The sequence below is a fragment of the Stegodyphus dumicola genome, chromosome 7 (genome assembly GCF_044657685.1).
Source record: "Stegodyphus dumicola isolate Sdum_Otavi_A_Nest chromosome 7, ASM4465768v1".
In the NCBI taxonomy this organism is placed as follows: Eukaryota; Metazoa; Arthropoda; class Arachnida; order Araneae; family Eresidae; genus Stegodyphus; species Stegodyphus dumicola.
The window spans coordinates 54657121-54676017 of record NC_140774.1 but is presented as its reverse complement, the minus strand read 5'-3'; the positions used below and the strand labels follow the sequence as shown (position 1 = coordinate 54676017).

At 30.7% G+C, this 18897-nt stretch overlaps 1 protein-coding gene across 1 annotated transcript in view; it reads left to right on the top strand.

The window, feature by feature from the left end:
* Nucleotides 1-18897, top strand: part of LOC118197453 (multiple PDZ domain protein-like) — a 181413-nt gene that overhangs the window by 133045 nt on the left and 29471 nt on the right. Inside the window, exon 31 of the mRNA XM_085820229.1 lies at nt 9100-9183. Within this exon, the coding sequence (XP_085676355.1) occupies nt 9100-9183 (84 nt within the window). The remainder of the gene's footprint in view (nt 1-9099; nt 9184-18897) is intronic.

Genomic DNA, 18897 nt, shown 5'->3' with positions numbered 1-18897 from the left:
AAATACAATCATCACTTGACACATAACGGAAGTACGCAACTGCTTCAAAAGCTTTAGGAGAAGCGTCAGAAAATATGTGTAGTTCTAATTCTTTCACCAACTTCCATGGTATGGAGAAGTATTTTCTCAAATCTTTCAACAGATACATCTGAGAGCACCAATTATCCCATTTTTTCTTCAAGTCAGTTGATAGCTCATCATCCCATCCTAAACCAAGTTCCCATATTTCTTGCATTAATAATTTTATGAGAACAATAAAAGGTGATACAATTCCCATAGGATCAAATAACTTCGAAGCTGTCTGAAGTACACTACATTTTGAATTCTTCCTATCACAGATCATGTCCAGTAGAGGTTTTGCATCTAACTTAAAAGTATCTTCTTTGGTATTCCATATTATGCCTAAAACCTTCAAAGGACGTTCTTTAATTTCTGTCACATCAGATAAACCTCGTTCACTCCATAAATTTCTCAACTCGTCTGAATTAGTATTAAATTTTCTTAAATTCATGTTCGCATCTTTAAGAATTTTTACAGTGCTCTATGAAAGTTCTAAAGTTTTCTCTATTGTATTTGCTCCGTAAAAAAGATCATCTACATAAAGTGCCGAGTCAAGCATTTCACAAGTTTCGTTTTGTTCAAGTTTATATTTTCTAATGTGGTATTTAATAGTTGCAGCAAGGATAAATGGGCTTGATGTCACTTCGAAGGGAACACGAGTCATTCGTAAAATCTTGTAAGTTTTTGAATCACTTTCATCTGGAAACCAGAAAAAACGTAAATAATTTCTATCCTCTTCCGCTATTCCTATGGTCAAAAATGCTCCCTGAATATCACAGCTGAATGCATATTCATATTTGCGAAATCGCAAGATTGCATCCAAAATTCTGGAATTCAATGGTGGCCCAGGATTCAAGCATTCATTAAGAGATTTGCACCCATTACTTTTTGACAATCTGAACCCATTACTTTTAAACAATCGAAAACCAATCTGACTTTCATAGTGTCCCTATCCGATCTTACTACAGCTGAATGAGGCATATAATAAGAATTCTCTTCTAAGCCGGAAAGACATTCTTCAACGATATTCAGTTTTAATTGCTCCTTAACTATATTCTTATATTCATTATAAGCCCAATCATTTTCTTTCATTTTTACACTTAAGTTATGAAATCTTCGTTTTGCTACCGCGAAGCTGTTAGACAAGTTTTCTGATTTACCGTCCCAGAATAATTTAGTTGTATACTTTCCCTTTTCATATTTTAAACTACTTTCGAATTGAGAAATAAATTTCTCTTTAAATTTAAAATCTCCACTGTGAGTATCATTTATCCCCATTGAATCTAACTGCCCAAACTGCGTTAGTTTTTCATTTAATGCGGCGCAACATTCAATTTTCATAATAGAAATATCCCGATTCGCATTTAAATCTGATGGAAGGATTCAACCTTGAACAACTCTTCCAAACAGAGTATCAATCAAATACAGATTTGTTTAATCGTTGTTTTTCTCCAGTATGAGTATCCCAAAAATACTGTGCTCCAATAAGCAGAGACAATTCATTTCCTGACGATTTACTTAAGTTTGACAATTGAATGCTCTTCCTTGAAAGTATTTGCATTATTTTGTTATGTGATACTTTAAACTGCGATCCAGAAATACAGTCAGTCAAAAGTGCTTCAAACGTTACTTTCTTGTCTGAATCACATAAATTACAAAGTGTAAACTGAACCACGTCGTATGTTTTTTGTATTGGCACTCTAGAGCCGAAAGTGTAAACAGCTAGACTTTCTTGTCTAATTATGGGTAGTTTCATTTCTATGGCTACTTCTTTTCTCTAAAAATATCTTTGTGATGCATTATCTAACAAAATATTAATCTCTTTACGTTTGTTACTGCTTATTAATACTGCCGAGCAAGTTTCAAGTAGTATGTCGCAATCATCTGATTCATTCACACATGCTACGGAAGACACAACATTTAATTTATTCGCGTCGACAGTCCTATGAGACTCCAGAGCAGGGGAAGAAGAATAAACATTGGGTTGATCGCAAATCAATTTGTGATGCATAAAACGTTTACAAATTCCACAAATAGGTTTTGTTTTACACTGCTTATGTACGTGCGGCTTCGAAAGATAGCCATAACATATACCATATTTTCTAAGAATTAATTTTCTCTGTTCTACCGATAAGGGACAAGAGGTAGAATCGTGCTCTATTTTCGGTTTTATACAAAATATACATTTTTTCACATCAACAATGATTGAAGAAGTAGTAGGAATGTTTGAATTTAATTTATTTTTCCTGCTATATTCAACTTTGGTTTTATTAAATCTTCCATACTTTTGATTAGGTTTTTGTAAAGGATTAAATTTAGTTTCCAATCACGAATCTGAAGTGTTTAAATTAGTCTCTATTTAAGTACTCGTTACGTTCACAACACTGAATTTCAATCTTTAAAAATTCCAATAAATCAGATATTTTGTTTTCATCATTCGAATGTGTTTTATAAGAAAATTCGAAGGAAAAATCTTTGGGTATCAATTTTAACAACACTGGATACAATAGACAACTGTAACTATTAGGATTAATTTCGTTATTTTCTAATCCTCGAATATGTGTTCCGCATTCTGAGTAAAGTCTACGCAATGCTACAATGTCATATGATTTTCGTACTGGACTCAAGTTTAAAAGTCTTGCCATAAGCGCATCTATAATAATATCTTTTCGACCAAAGCGTTCTTTTAATATGTTCAAGGTAATTTCATAGTTTTCAGAGCTTAATGCTAAACCACGTAGAATTACCTCGCTTTGTCTGTTAAGTGCGATTTTAAATAACTAAACTTCTTTACGTTATTAAGATTCACATTTTTATGGATAGCTACTTCAAATTGAGAATAAAATTCGTTAAACCTTAATATATTGCCATCGTATTGAGGTATCTGCAAGCGAGGAAGTTTGCAGATACTGATACTGTATTCCGCTGCTCACTTCTGGTTTCTACAACATTCGTTCTTTCAGTTTCGCGAACAACTTCACTTTCTTTTGTTTTCAGGATTCTATTTGCATGAATTTTCCAAGTAATAATATTATCTTTATATTCTTGCTATATTTCAATTTCCTTTTCTATTTCCTTCATTTTGCACAGTTTTAGAATTTCCTCATTTAGATACTCTAAATTATCTTCCTTATCTAAAAGTTTCGCTAAAAGTTCATCAATTAAATCAACTGATCTTTCCTGTTTGTTTATTTCAGTTTCTAACAGTTTCATAGTGTCGGTTGCCACGCGTCTGGCAGGTGCTCTAACCTTTTTTAAAGCTTCAATATCCATCATAACAATTTAAATTATTCAATTCACTAAATATGTTTTTCAGTATTCAATTCGCAATTTACTTTATCTAAAGGTCTCTTCCAGACTATCGGCATCAAAAAGATTTGTAAATACCCATATACATTCTTTGTTGCTAAATAATAAATTATAAAGAAATTTTGCGTACCTGTCAGACGTATTCTTGCCTTTTGTCATTTTCTCTAGATTTATTTGACGACACAATAAATGGAAGCACATATAAACTTTAGTTAGTGTTTCGCGTTCGTGTTACATCTTTCTCAGTCATCAAGGTTCTGCATGAGTCCAAGGAATTCAAGCGCACACAGTGCCATCTGGTGCAATACAGTTTCTACAAGGGGTTTTAAGGTTAAACTGGAAATGTTTTTCAAAAGAACTGCCCATCGCTTAGGAGAAGAAGAAAATAAATTGCATAATTCTTAAATTGTGGGAAAAAAACTAATTGTATCTGCATTCACCTTTGCTGCATTGTTAATCATTAATTTTAAGCTAAGAGCTTCACAAGGAAGATAAAATGCACAAGGATTTATTTTTAAGATATTATTTTTGAAGACTATTTTTCTTCCCTTTTATATTTTGCCATTGTCATATCTCTGGCCTCTCATATCAGCAAGGGAATGTTCCACATTTTCAACATCTCCATTACTGTCTCACATAGACCATTACCTGTAAAATTATCAACTTTAATAATGCCTAAAAAATGCTCCTTGATTTCTGTCACACCATCATTGCAGAGGACAAAACATATGATGGGACTCATCTGTTCAGTTTTCCTAATATCGGGAGTACAATCTAAAATTATAGGATAATATTTGGCTTTTCGAAGAGGTAGTAAGATTTTCTCTCTTATACTACTGCCCATAATTCACAGCATTTCATTTTGACTACCTTTGTTTAGATAATAAACTCTGCCTGTTGCTAGCTTTAGGTAGTAATACTCCTTATACGTAAAATTCCATAACTGGGTAGAACTTTGCAAACAATTCCAATAATTTTAAGCTGTATCTATTGTCTTTTAGGTACAGCACATCAGATGAGCCTCGAGAGGCTAAATTCTGGCTGCCAAGAAATTTTGTGATCAAAATCAGTCTTCCTAATGCATTTGACCAATTTTTTTTTTTTTTTTTTTTTTTTTTTTTTCAAATTCATACATCTCTTGTATTTGGGAATCAATTGTTATTACATTTTCAAATTTTTCTCAAGCTCTTTCCCTTTTAAAAAATTTTCCATATGTGCTTTACTAGTCTCATGCCTTTGCTTTAGATACATTTATCCAATCATCATAGCCTTTTACGAGGCTCTACTGTCAGTCGATGCAAATAGCTTGCAACAGAAGCAAAAAAACAGAAATTTGTACTTATGGATTATAATAGCCACGAGCGGGGAACTAATTCTCTCTTTTCCGATTTCCGTTGTAATATTATCACTAAATTTACATTTATTATTACTTTTTGGATGCATTAAACCTTTCTTTTGAATAGGTCCCATTTCAGACAAAGTCATTCTCCCTTCGTCGCTAAGAGTTGGCCACTTTTCAGGATCATCAAAATCAGTATGAAGAAAGTAATTTTCATTTATGTTAGTCTTGTCCATCGAATTATCTAAATAATCTTTAACTTCAGATTCATTTAATTCCATGCTTGGATCATCACATTCTTTTGCATTAAAAATAGATGATGATGATGATGATGCACATTCTTTTGGATTAAGAAAAAAGAGCCTCGTGTCATCTGCCGATCGGCGCCCCTTCTTGGTCAGCACCCACCTGCAAAGAAGGCCTTGCAGGCTTGCTTCCGCTGGCCCTGCTCAGGACTAATGAAACTGTCAGTGTCTTCTTCACTTGTATTTTCAGTCTAACTCTGCCTCTTCTGTTCTTGTCACATTTAAAATGGTATCTGCATCATTCAAGCATTAAAAGTCCAGCTCAGTCAAATCACCATCAAACCATTCCTCAATGTTTTCCTGATAGTTTCAAAGAATTTTGCATTTCAGTTTTTTGGCATTCAACTTGAGTTATTGCGTTAACTTCTTCACAATTAGATAAATCTCTGATTTCAGTAATGAAAGAATTTTTCTCCATTATTGAACCAGTATTATTGGTTTTACTTTCGTCCAAACGTTTGCTACTTTGTATATGGCCTCCAATATAGTCAATTTTGTCCAGAATTTGATTAAATCATCATTTTCCTCAGCAAGAATTATGAAAAGATACAGATAATTCACAGCCAAATAATCAAGAATAAACCGTATATACTGTATAAAATTTGAAATCTGAATGTTCATTATACAGAATGATCTAATAGCCAAACTCAATCTATTAAGGGGAGAGAATTAATTAAGTCTAGGAATGGAGAAAATAATAAAGCAAGTGTACCATAAAAGGATTTTTCTCCTGACTAAATGAGGTTCCTGTGTGTCACTTCAAACACCTACTGGCTAGAGAGTCATACCATAGCCAGTGATGATACATTGATTGACATTATGTTAGCTACACTTCACTTTTAGCCTTTGAATTGTCGTGGGAGGTTAACATTTATCTGTTTGACCTAAACAACAAATACACCCCCAAAACATTGTATGTAGAGTAGGATCTTTTTTTTTTTTGGTATTTCAGAAGGAAAGAAAGAACAAATTAGATTTTGAGCAACTTAAGTTCAATTAACATAGGAAATTGAGTTCTTCCCTTAACTTTCTGGTTTGAAACAACTTATTATTTTATTCTGTCTGTTATCATTAATTTTATCAAAATTACTATTTTAAAAAATAATAACGTTTTTGTTTTCTTCTCTCCCTGAAACTATACATCCATCAACCAGCCAATGGATATCAGAATTTTGTGTGCACTAAAATGCAGATATATAGTTGCTTTTTAAAAATTGATGTAGCGGTAAAGCCACCCAGAAATTTGATGTGTGGTGTATTACAGGATTATAAGATGATATTTTAAAAAATGCTTGGCATAATTTATAGCTATCTACCAAATATCATGATGACGATTAGCTGTAAATCTGAAGTTTTTTAGATATCACAAGAAAAAAATAATTTTCTGAGTAATGGGATGATTAGAAATGCTAAATGAAAGACTGAAATTGAAGTCTTATGTAACAATAACAATGCATCAGTCATTATTCAGTTAATGCAACAGTAAATATTTTTATTTTATTTATTTATTATTTTTTATTTAGAAAATATCACAATTTTTGCTTTGAGTCACATTTAAATTTCATGTGGTAGTGCTTCAGAAAAAGATCTTTCTTTTTAATTTTTCCTTTCTACTCTCTTAAAGAAGTATTAGTAAAGAAATTTTAAATTTAATAATTTTTACTTGTTATTTTGCTAGGTTTAAATTGATGATCTAAAATCTGGAAATTTCAAAAATCCAGAACCGCCTAAGTCCCAATGATTCTGGATTTCAAAATTTATACACTATATATTTAATTTTTGTTAAGTAGAAATAACTTAGAAGTAAACTTACGGAGAATCATCACAGTATTGTTAGAACAGATATGGTCAGCAAGCCACCATTTGGCCACAGCTGATCATTGGAATTATGAATGGATCTTCAATAATTAAAAAGTTTAAGTCTTTTAAAAATTCCAAATTAATTTTGATACTGAATTGTTTGTTTGTGCATTTGCAGAAATATTTTTTTTTTTTTTTTTTTTTTTTTTTTTAAATTTTGGGTTTTATTAAGAAAGAATGAGTTTAAAACTGAAATTAAGAAAAAAGGAAATGTATGTTTTTTATGTAATAAAAATTGTTATTGAGTTTAAGTTTTTAATAGGAGCACTATTTTGCTGAAAATTTAAAGGTATAGTATTATATTTGTAATGATAAATTAAAATATGTTGCGTAGATTGTGTATTATTGCCATGCAATTTTTCTGAAAAATAAGACTACATTTGTATATGAAAATAAGTACTACACAATTTTGTTTGTTTAGGTCAGCAAGTTTCTTATTGCATATTTTGCTTCCAGTTCCGCATATGTTGAAATCTGAATGATATTTATTCATGATTTTCTGTTATATATAAGTTAATATGTTTATTTTTGTTTAAAACTAGACAATATGATTTATTTAAGATCACTTTGATTATGTGCTATCTGTAATTTTGATTTTATATGTATTTTTCTGTAGTTATATGTGCTTATTTTTCTGATTTACATAAGACATTATAATTTCTGAAGTTATTTATTTTAGAATACAGATACATCAAATACAGGCAAAATATATAAAATAGTGTAATACAGATACATCAAATACAGGCAAAATATATAAAATAGTGCAATTTGTTATCATATTCGAATTACACATAAGCCGAATACACAATCTGAAGGAATCTGATCAGCTGAAATCTTTTTTAACGAGAAGAAAATGTAGCAAAGTAAATTTTTTTAATTAAATTAAAAATTTATAGTAAATATATGTCGAAATATACTTAAGTATTAGTAATAAATGATACAGAGAACAAATTCAAACTTATACTCATTTTCTGTCTGAGATCTATAGATTGATGTCTGCAAAGATTTCAGTTAGTCACATTTTGCAATTCAAACAGGTAGAAAGCTAAATAATAGATTTTTAGACTGACACATATTTCAAATGATTTGAATTTTTTGAAATAGCCACTAAATAACGTACTTAAACTAAAAATAAACAAATTTTAAAAAAAAAGAAAGAAAAAGAAAAAACAAATTACAAGTTGAGACAAAACTTGAGAATAAATGACAGCCTATTCTCCTTTTTTATTTATTAAATTTTTTATGAATATAGAAAGTATACATACATTTGTCTATATATCATTATAAACTTTTATTTTTTACTGCAACTTTCAGCTACAACATCTCATGATGTTTTAATTTTGGTCAAGCATGTAAGCTTGGAGAAAAAGTTATTACAAACTATCTTTATTATGATTGATCAATTGGGCTCTTTTCTTAATAATTTTCAGTTGCAGAAAAAATACTGTTTACATGCAAATGCACTCCTAAACAAAGCGATTATTGTTATTGCAAAAATTAATAACTGAGGATATTTATCTTTTGATAAGTTCAAATCAAAGTTAATCAAATCTGTGTCTTTAGATCATTCAATGTGATTTAAATCACAGTGGACAATAATTAGCTCCATTTGTAGATTTTCTGGACTGAGAAAATAATGTAAAATTGGATTTCAAATTATTAAAATCTTGTAATTCTTTCTACAATGATGAATGTCATAATAATTAGTTTACAGGAATGTATTCATGGGTCGTGTAAATTTGCTTCAAAGGCCATTATTTTGAGACTGATGGTGAAATCTGCTTAGAGTAAAATCTGGAGTAAAAAAAGTTTAATGTGTTGTAGAAATATAGGAGTTTAATTCAGCTTACATTTCTAAAACAGTAACAGCATAAAATAGAAATCTGACTATTTTCCAGTTTAAGCAGATTTTCCAATTTCCATTTCCTTGACAGATGTGTTCATAATAGATTACTGAATCATAATTACAGAGCAATAATTTCAGTTCTTCTTTCATTTGTGATCTGACAAACTATTTTAAAAATTTTATTTTGACTAATAACATAATTTGCACATAAGTTTGAAAATATACTGTTTATTTGCATATAAATATGAGCCATGCTTGAGAAGTTCAGTTTGGTAACATTTGCTGTTAATTTATTTGGATAGAAAGTGAATGAATTACTTGAGGTCGTGGTTGTTTATATTTTGCATAGAAAAACAATTTTTTTTAATAATTTCTTTTAGGGTTGTGTTGTAATCCATGAAATTTATGCAAATGGAGCTGTAGCCAAAGATGGAAGATTAAAACCTGGTGATCAGATTTTAGAGGTAATTTTAAAACACAAAATTATTTTTTCTTTTTAGATTAAAATTGTTTAATTACATTACTTAATACAAATTTTTTCTCTTATCCTAAAATTAAATATTCTTATGTGTCTGCTTGAATACACGTATGGCTCCTTATACTAAATTATGCAGTATATTATTTATTTATTATTATTTCATTTATATTTGTGTTATCTGCATCACAGATCAGTTAGATCAGTTCTAAAAGTCCATGTAAAAGGAAGTAAAGAAGAATTAAATGTATATTTTTTTATATACTAATTTATATCAAATTTTTTGTGATATGTATAATTTTAATTAGCAGTGAAAGAAGTTCTTCATTTCTTTTTATTTGCATTCATATTTTCATGTGAATTGTTTTGCAAACTTTGAAATGAACTTGAGATTTAGCTTTTTTTGTCTCGTTTAATACAATTACACTGTTGAACAAAATTGGGCTGTAGATAGCAGGGGGGGGAACACTTTTATTATGAATTTTTTATGTTCTTTCAGTCAAGTTATTCCATAATGTAACAAAGAAAAATTTTCGCTTATATTTGTTTAGTGAATAAGATGTAATTTCTCCAGTATAAAAATTAAGAAATTTTCTAAAGGTTTTAAAGTTGGATTTTATTTTTTAGTTTCTATATTTCTGCAATGTGTGTTTGCAAACATATTTTAATTTAAAGCATTTTGCAAATGCTGGTGAATATAACTAAAATAGGGCTTCTTTTCCTATACTGACACATTTTTTAATAGAATTGACATTTTTATCTTTGCTTTACAAATGTGTTATCTTTAATCTCTTAGTTCTTGATTCTGTCAATATCATCGGTGCATTTGTCTTATTTCGTACACCCATAATATTTACTGTGGAATAGTATATAGAAATCAATTTTAGTAAAAGCTCAACTATCTGGGGAGTTCAGGAATGCTGAGTGCTGCATACATGAAGATTTTGCATAGTTGAGCATATAAAAAATATAATTCACAGTAGAAAATGAAAATGAATGAAAAAAAATAGTGAAAATTATAGGAACCATTGGCTGTAAATATATGAACAGCATATATATCTTATCTCAATTATGAAATCCTGTTGACCATGAAAGATGGCAGAGATGTTGCCAGAATGTGCCAATCATTCTGGCAGAAATTTTAGGAACAGACTTATCTTTCTTTAGTTAAATAATCAACAGAGATACAAGTTATGAATGTAGCATATAAAATTTAAATTTCTTATCATAATTTTTAGCATAGTAAGGTTTATTTGTTTTCAAAAGTCTAATGTAGTGCCTATTTAACAGGCACTTTTCTTGATGCCAGAATCAAGTACTCCACTATTTGCTGTTCCATAGATGGCAAGTCTTAATAATTTTTTCCAGAAAGCCAGGAAAAAAAAAAAAAAAAAAAAAAAAAACAGATAAACAGTAATTAATCTTATGTGTTTCTTTAAAAAGATAAAACAACCTGCAACTTATTGAGAAATAACTGGGTTTAGCTAAAACCATGGCAAAATATATTATAATTTGGTTGTGACATTGGGCTTATCAGTTACTGGCACTGACACTGTTTTTTATGTGCTTTATACTTTTTATGAATGCATCTCTTATTTGCTTTTTGAGGGGGGGGGAGTGAAGCATGAGGAAGTGTCTAAAATTGTAAACTATTCTGGTTATTTGGGCTTTTTGGTTAGTTGAATGCTGGATAGTTCAGTTTTTACTGTATATGTTTTGATCAGAAAAGGATCCTTATGTTTCAGATCTGTTAGCAAAATTAGATGGAGCTGTAACTAGTGTTTGATTTGTTACCACAGAGCTTGAGCAGATTTTATATGGTTTTTATAAAATAGATCTTATTGCTTATTCTGTTTTTGAATTTTGGAATCATATAAGAATTTTGGATGTTAGTTATATTATTAATGTATCTAATAGTGTTTAGTGACAGTGAGATTTTGATTATATAGATAACTGATGACAATAGTAATGGAAGCATATTATCACCTAGATATGTGTATTGTAAAATTTTGCACGGTCATAATATTTTTTATGTTTATATACTCTGCTGTTATGCAATTTATAAAATTTGTTAAGTCAGTAAAAATATTAGAAATTAGTGATTTTTTCCAATAATAGGAAAAGCCAAAATTGTACTTATATAGTAACACAACCACCTTTGCACAACTGCAATTTTTTCCAAGCTGAAAAGGTGAAAGTTACTTATTGAGTGCAAGCTGGATATTTTTGTAACTTTTCTTAAAAAGGTTTCCAAACTATTGATATTTTTTAAATCACCAAACACTATCAACATATCAATAGAAAACACATTTTATCAATTTAAAGTACATTGCTCATTTCTTCATGTGCACACTGATCTGTTCTCACTTTAAAAAACATCAAAGAGTTGCACAAACTTGGCACTGTGCACCAGCTATCTCCAAATGCATCTCTTATTGTTACCTTGAGCAACTTTACAGCAAAATACTGTATTCATGCTGAAATTTTACAGTTTTTTGCTTTTCTGGTGAATTCTATCTGTATATATTTTAAAATTAACTGGAAAAAATATCACAGTTTGTTTATAAAAACCAATAGAACTTAAATGACAAAGAACACATACGAAACTCAGAACATTGCTTAATTGAAGGATTATTACAAGCATGGTTGCCTGAAAAATAGTTATGTGCATGGCTGTGATTGTTTGATGCATTCTGAAAATTTGGTGATATTTGTTAAGGTCTCAAAAACTGAGAAAACTTGATGTAATTTGTATTTAGATGTTTCATAAAGTTTTATAATTTTCTACACCGAATAATGATTTATCCTAAAGTTAAAATTGCATATTTACCATACAAATTTAATTTTTACTGCAATTAAAAATTATAAAAACACTAAATAATTGAATGAGACAAAGCAAAAATCATTGTGATACCCCAGGACAAAAGCATCTTCAAAATTAGAGAAGCACTTGAAATATTGCCACAAAACCATGTAACTATACAGATCTTTCCTTCAATCTTCCATACATCTAAATGTCAATTCTGAATACGGCAACCCTGCAGAATCCAACATTGGCAATGAACTTGATGGTGATCAAACCATCCATTCCAGCTTCAGCTGACAAAGCAGAAGAGTTGTTTGTGAAAGCTCCTCTACTTTTATTTATGTTTACACATGGTTTTACTAGTCAACCTATTTTATCCTAATTTTTAAGTACAGTGTCTGCCACTTATTAAACTCACTGGTTAATAAACTTAGCCTCTTATTGTATCCAAATTTCAACAACCACAATGAATATATACTAATCAATAAAAAAACCGCTGTCTATTAAACTCATGTCTGCTGCTTATAAAACTCAAACTGGTGTAAGTCTGATTATGCAGATCAGAATAAACTGTTTCTGGCTGATAAAAGCTGCTTGTAGTTCATTCATTTATCTTTCAATTATGTAGTGCTTCAATAAAATGAGTTTAGCAGGAGTTTTGGCCAGCATAGTTAGAACCAAGAGCCCGTGGGATTGGGTACACTTCCATAATTCCTGTCAGACACTGTTTGCAAATCTTTTTGTCGAGACTAAAACTGAGAGTGACAGAATACCTTTATCTTATGATAACAAAAGCAGTCCTCTAGAGTAGGAGTGGGCATTAAGTCAATCGCAATCAACTAGTGGACCACGAAGACATTTTGAGGTGACTGCCTTTGGTAAGACCTAAGGTGCACATACTAAAAGAAATCTATTTATGGAACACCGATGCCAGCTAGACTAGAGAATCAGATTTCCACAATCAGTACAACTGTGTTTACTTAAGTAAAGGATTTGATGAATGTGTAGACGGCACATGTACCTTCATTGAAAGCGCACCATAACTGAAAATATAAATGATATATTCTGTTTATCTCTTGAGAAAAATGAAGTTTTTCTCCTTCAAAATGACAAAATTTTAAAAGCACGTAGTTCAGAATCCAAGAATAACTTATGGAATCTAATGGACGAAGTTAAGTATCCTAATTTGAAAAAAAGTTGCATTTCATTTAACATCATTCTTTGACTCTACCTACCTGTGTGAATCTGCATTTTCAACGATGAATATAATTAAGACAATATATCGTTCCTGTCTCACAGACAACCCACTTAGAAAGCAGTGCAAGATTAGCAGTTAGTAATTATATACTGACATATTCGAGCTTGGCAGACAGTCTTCGTACTAACTATAACTATGAGAACTAACTTTAAATGAAAATTATATATTTTTAATGGATTTTTGAATTGTTTGATAAGAAACGCATCATTTAAAATTATTATATTTATGTCTATTATTATTATGCTTGTATCTTGCGTTTTGCTTTAAATGCGGTTTTAAAAGAGTTGAATAATTGAATTCAATTTGAATTTTAAAAGAGTTTAAAAGTTTTGCTTTAAATGCGGTTTTAAAAGTTTTTTTAGGTAGTGTTAAGTAGCTAAGTACATATTCCGTATTTATTACTAAATTATAATAAATATTGTAGACCTTTTTTTTTATCTCACCACACCTACGCCACTGGGTAGACCGGGACACCTTGAAAAAATTAGAAGTAGCTCGTTCCCTGGAAAAGTCTGTCTACCCCCTGCTCTAGAGGCATTGGAAATAAGTTCTCTGATTATAAATGAATGATTGTTTCCCAAGATTGAAAAATAAGTGGTGCTTAAGTGAACACTGGTTTCCTTTCTTGAACACCAGTTGATAGGGCAGGGACTTGCATGCACACGTTAAGTTTGATGGGTTCTCTAAGAAAACATCATCAAATGCTTCCTTGCATTATCATACATTATCAGTCATTGACTGGAAAAAGGGAATGGGCTTTATAGGCTAAAGAAAAAAAAGGAAAGAAAGCATTGATTGTGCCAATAATTTATAATTTATAACACATATAAAACTGGTTTATTTTGTAGAGCATTATCAAAGCACACATTAATGTTTAATTACTGGAGCACACAATATTTAAATGCGAAACAACAACTTTTTTAAGGACAAGTTTTAAAAGAGCAAGTTACTGTGTTATTGATGTGCAAATGAATACAACAGTTAAAAAAATCGGAAAGAGTAGGATGTGTAAAAGGAGTCAAGAATTTACTTTTAATGTATCATAATAACAAGAACTCTTTGATGACAAATAGTATTTTTACTGATATCCCAGGGTTCGTATGGTCCTTAAGAGTCCTTAAAAGTCCTTAAACTTTTGGAATCGATTTTTGGTCCTTAAAAGTCCTGAATTTTGGCCAAAATCGGCAGAAGGTCCCTAATTTTAGTCATCTGAAATTTCTGTCTGTTTTTACGACTGCCATTTTGAGTGTGAATTAGCATTTTTGAGGAATATTTTTTGGCGATTCACTGACATATATGATTATCTTTTGAGTGGGTTCATGGGTTATAATTTGTTCATATTTCTAATATAAATGGTGGTATACTCGACTTTCTAAGCAAGAAGTGAAACAAAGCATTTCAAATTTTTTTTTTTTTTTCCCTAATGAAGGGCTCTTAAACAACTTTTGGTGATGTGAATTCTTTTATTTAACGGTTCTAAATTTGGCGATTTATCAGCATTTTGGAGATTTTAAGATTAGTTTGTATAGAAAATTTTTAATTCCGAGATCTGGGAATTTTTCGATTTTTTTTTTTTTTTTTTTTTTTTTTTTTTTTTTTTTTTTTTGTTCAGTTTTAACATTAATAAATTTCATTAAAATAATGGTAACATATTGAAATTATATTTAAAAATTACATTAAAATAAAACATTTTTATTTTTCGCTGTCATATTATGTTGTGTTCTATTTTGGTAACTTAATATTCAATATTTTGAATCTGAAAAATAAAGAAGGTATAATGCTATAAAGCACAATTTACGAAACTGTTCTTACTAAAAGCAAAATTAGCTATAATTAATTAAAGATTTCTTCTTTTCAGTTTTTCCTTAGTAAGAGTTTTTCCCATGTAATTGTCTCAGAATATTCAGAATTCTGAGAATATGCATCAGTTTTCTCTATAAAATTAATTTTAAGCCCCCCCCTTTTTTTTTTAATATTTCTAACTGTTTGCTATTACAGAACTGGTTGGGATAATTTTTGTTGAGGATTTTATTTACTGCAGCTTGGAAAGTTTAGAAGGATTTGAAGGCAGAATTTATAGACCCACTATTCTAGAAGATTCTAGAAATGTGTGATAAAAAGAAAAATGTCTCCATATATTAACATGTAATGGATGCATTCTACAGAAAGTTCGCAATAAATTTCTCACTTTTGGAGAACGCCTGAAAGAACAATGGAAACATAATATTTGAATGTTTTACTTCTGATACTAGAATATTTTTCTTAACATGTTTATCTTCACTTTATTTTCTCTATTTTTCACCAGACACAAGCATGGAAAATATCAAAAATGCTTCTAATCTTATCACATGGAAGGCATTATAGAAAGGGATATTTTTATTAATAAAGACAATGAAAACTGAGAATTTAAAAGATTTATCTAATATGCCTTAATGTATCATACAGAGCTGGTGCTAGGCGTTTTCCCACCTGATGCAATCTCCTGTGGATCCTAAGTTCTGCTGCCTAGTGCCTTTCTAAATTCTGCTTCCAGTGCCTGCTCTAAATCCTTAAAGTTATGACATTTCTATATTTTGTTGCTCGAAGTGTCACTAAATTCTAAAAGTTCTGCCACACCAGCTGTATAACCAGGCCTTACTATATATATTTCATGTTTCTTCTGAATTTAGATATTGCTAAAGAAATAAAAGTAGCAGCTTTTTCTATACATTCTAAATGCAGTTAGTTTTCTTAGACTAACAAAAATCCTTTATTAAATTCAAAAATTCTAAAATGAAAAGGAAACATGTTGGTAAAAGAAACTGAATACATAAAGAAAATTATTCTTCAAATATATGTACAGTTATTATTAGTAAATAACCTAGTTGTTTATTTTCAGCCTTTACTATAATTTTCCATTTCTGTTTCCCCTTGTGATAGAGTGAGCCAGCTTAAATCAAAATTAAATTATATAGTTGTTGACCATTAGTCCACATTTTAAGTTTGAAATTGACTGTTCTTGTTAAATTACATCACTACGAGCTGTAATTGATTTTGCTAGCATCAGAACATGCCTTTATGTTCTGAGTTCTTTTTAAATAAGACGCTTATTTATGTCTGGCATTGTACTTGATTTCAGACATAACGATAATTTGCTTCACGTTTTTTTTTTTTTTTTCACTATTTAGCTTTTACCAGATCATGTAAACCCTCATAGCTACATTGTAAAGAAGTTAACAAGTAAGCGATAAAGTAGGCAGAAACTAGTGAGAACTCTGGTTAGCGTATTGAGACAAATTTCTGATTGTTAGAAAAGATGCTTAAAGAGAAGGAAATGGATGTAAATTACCAGAATGTCTAGGAAGGCTCCAAATTAAAAAGACGCATGAATATTAAATTAAGTGTTGTTGTTGTTACAAAACACAAATGTTTTATAGCTTTATAGTGTTTTATAGTGTATAATTATCCTAATATTGTTTAAGAATCGAAGTCAGAAATTACGTGTATTTTAAACTGTGGAATTTTATTAGATCGTGATTTTAATAGGGCCTTTTTTTTAACAAATATTGTTAAAAAATAAATAAAATTTTATAGTGGCCATGTAAATCCATAATGACTAAGGATATCTAACTACCTAATTCAGTTATTTATAACTAACTGCGTACCCTTAAAAACTATCTCTGCATATTAAAGTGAGTTATTGCCTTTCATTAATCCTTGGTCACAAGATAAAATACAAAAATGTAAGAATTCATGTAAAACATATTCTTCACATCTAGCAATACTTAAAATAATACAAAACAACTTATCACCTGTGGTGCTTTAGTAGCTCATTGGAACTTTAAAGTATATTAACTGGGTTATAATCCCTGGAACTCTACACGAAGCCACGACTCTAACTGCATCAGACAGAACCCAGCTAACTTTCAAAACTTGCCAACTGTGCTTATATCAGGCCTTTCAGGTTTGTTCTAATCAGCAGGTCTCTGTCTAGGCAAGCAGCAGGAGTGACAACATCCAGTCTTTTATTATGAACCATGCTGATTATGATCTTACATCTCATTTTAATCTGGGCCGCAGGGGTGTTTGTGCTCCCCCGGGGATTTTGAACTTCGATACCCGGAAATTCCGGGGTTCAAAAGGAAGTAGGAATAATAATGAATTATTTATTTTGATCTGGGTAATTTTGTTTGCTTTGAAAGCAGAAAACACAAGGTCAGTGTGTGTGGTGAAAACTTTTCCTTTCTTTCTCCAAAGGCAGTGATAATGTGTAAAAAGGGGAAAAAACTTCTTTTTTGTTCTTTCCTTATTGCGAGTTATGACTCATTCCCCCGATTCTCGGACAATCTCTTCTGGATTCTTTTCGGCAAGTAGGCGCGGCAGAAAAAAAAGGGAGAGACTTCGTTCGACCAGATATGCGATCACGTGACTCTGGGTTCAAAGGTCTTATCTCTCCTGGCGTGGCGCCAATAAGTAGAGAAGGGGGATTTTTCGCCGTATTAGCTATTTGTCATTGATCGCTTCTCAACTTTTTTTTCTCCGCTGTGTAAAATTTTCATTTCATTTATTGATGCACGTGTAAATTTTTCGTTTCGTTTATTGAAATATTTTTTTATTTATGTACGCAAGAGAATTTCACTATGAAATTTCTCGATATAAATAGTGATATTATACAATTAGAAGAAGGTGTCCGGAATGCATTTAGGTGGAATTGGATTGAACGGAGAGATGGTAATGGAGATACCATCGGCACATGGTACAAGAAAATAAATGTTGCTGGACAAGCATATTGTGTTTTTTGTAACTCACTGCTGAAGTATGGTGGGGAAGGATTCAAGGCTTTCACAAATCATTCTAAAACTGTGACGCACATAAAATATTCAAAGTGCATTAGACATTCAATGACTTTAAGTAATTATACTAATTCAAAAAATACTGATGACTTACTGGAGACTGATGCTCGGCCATTGGATATAGTGACAAGAAAAGCACGCCAAGAGGTATTAATAACTTCGTTTATCGCCGAGAATTCTCTTTCTTTCAATGTAGCTCCCAATTTAATTGAACTCTGCAAACAGTTGAGCCGCGATCAGACGGCACTAAACTCGTTGGAAATGTCCAGGACTACTGCATGTTATAAGATGAAATATGGGCTCGCAAAAACTATTAAGGAAAATATCATTAAAACTTTAAAGGAGACTCCATTTTCTCTAAATTTGGATGAAAGTACTAGCAATGCTCAAGAAAGTATACTGGCAATATTGGTGCAGTTTTATGACAACAATCAAAATGAAGGTGTAGTTCATCATTTTGCATCTCTAAAGATGGAATCTTGCAATTCAGAAGCTGTTTTTAAAGCAGTTGTTAATACTATTGAAGATAATAATATTCCATGGGCAAACTTAATCAGTGTATTAATGGACTCATGTAACACCATGCATGGAAAAAAAAAAGGGTGTTGAAACCAGACTACGATCAAACAAAGCACCCCACTTATTAGATATTGATGGTGACACATGTCACACAGCTAATAACTGTGCAAAAAAATTTCCTTCATGTTTTGATAGATACTTAGAAGATTTGTTTGATGACATCTATTTTGATATGAAAAGCTGCAGTAAAAAAGAAAATTTTTTCAAAATCTGTGAATCCCTTGCCAT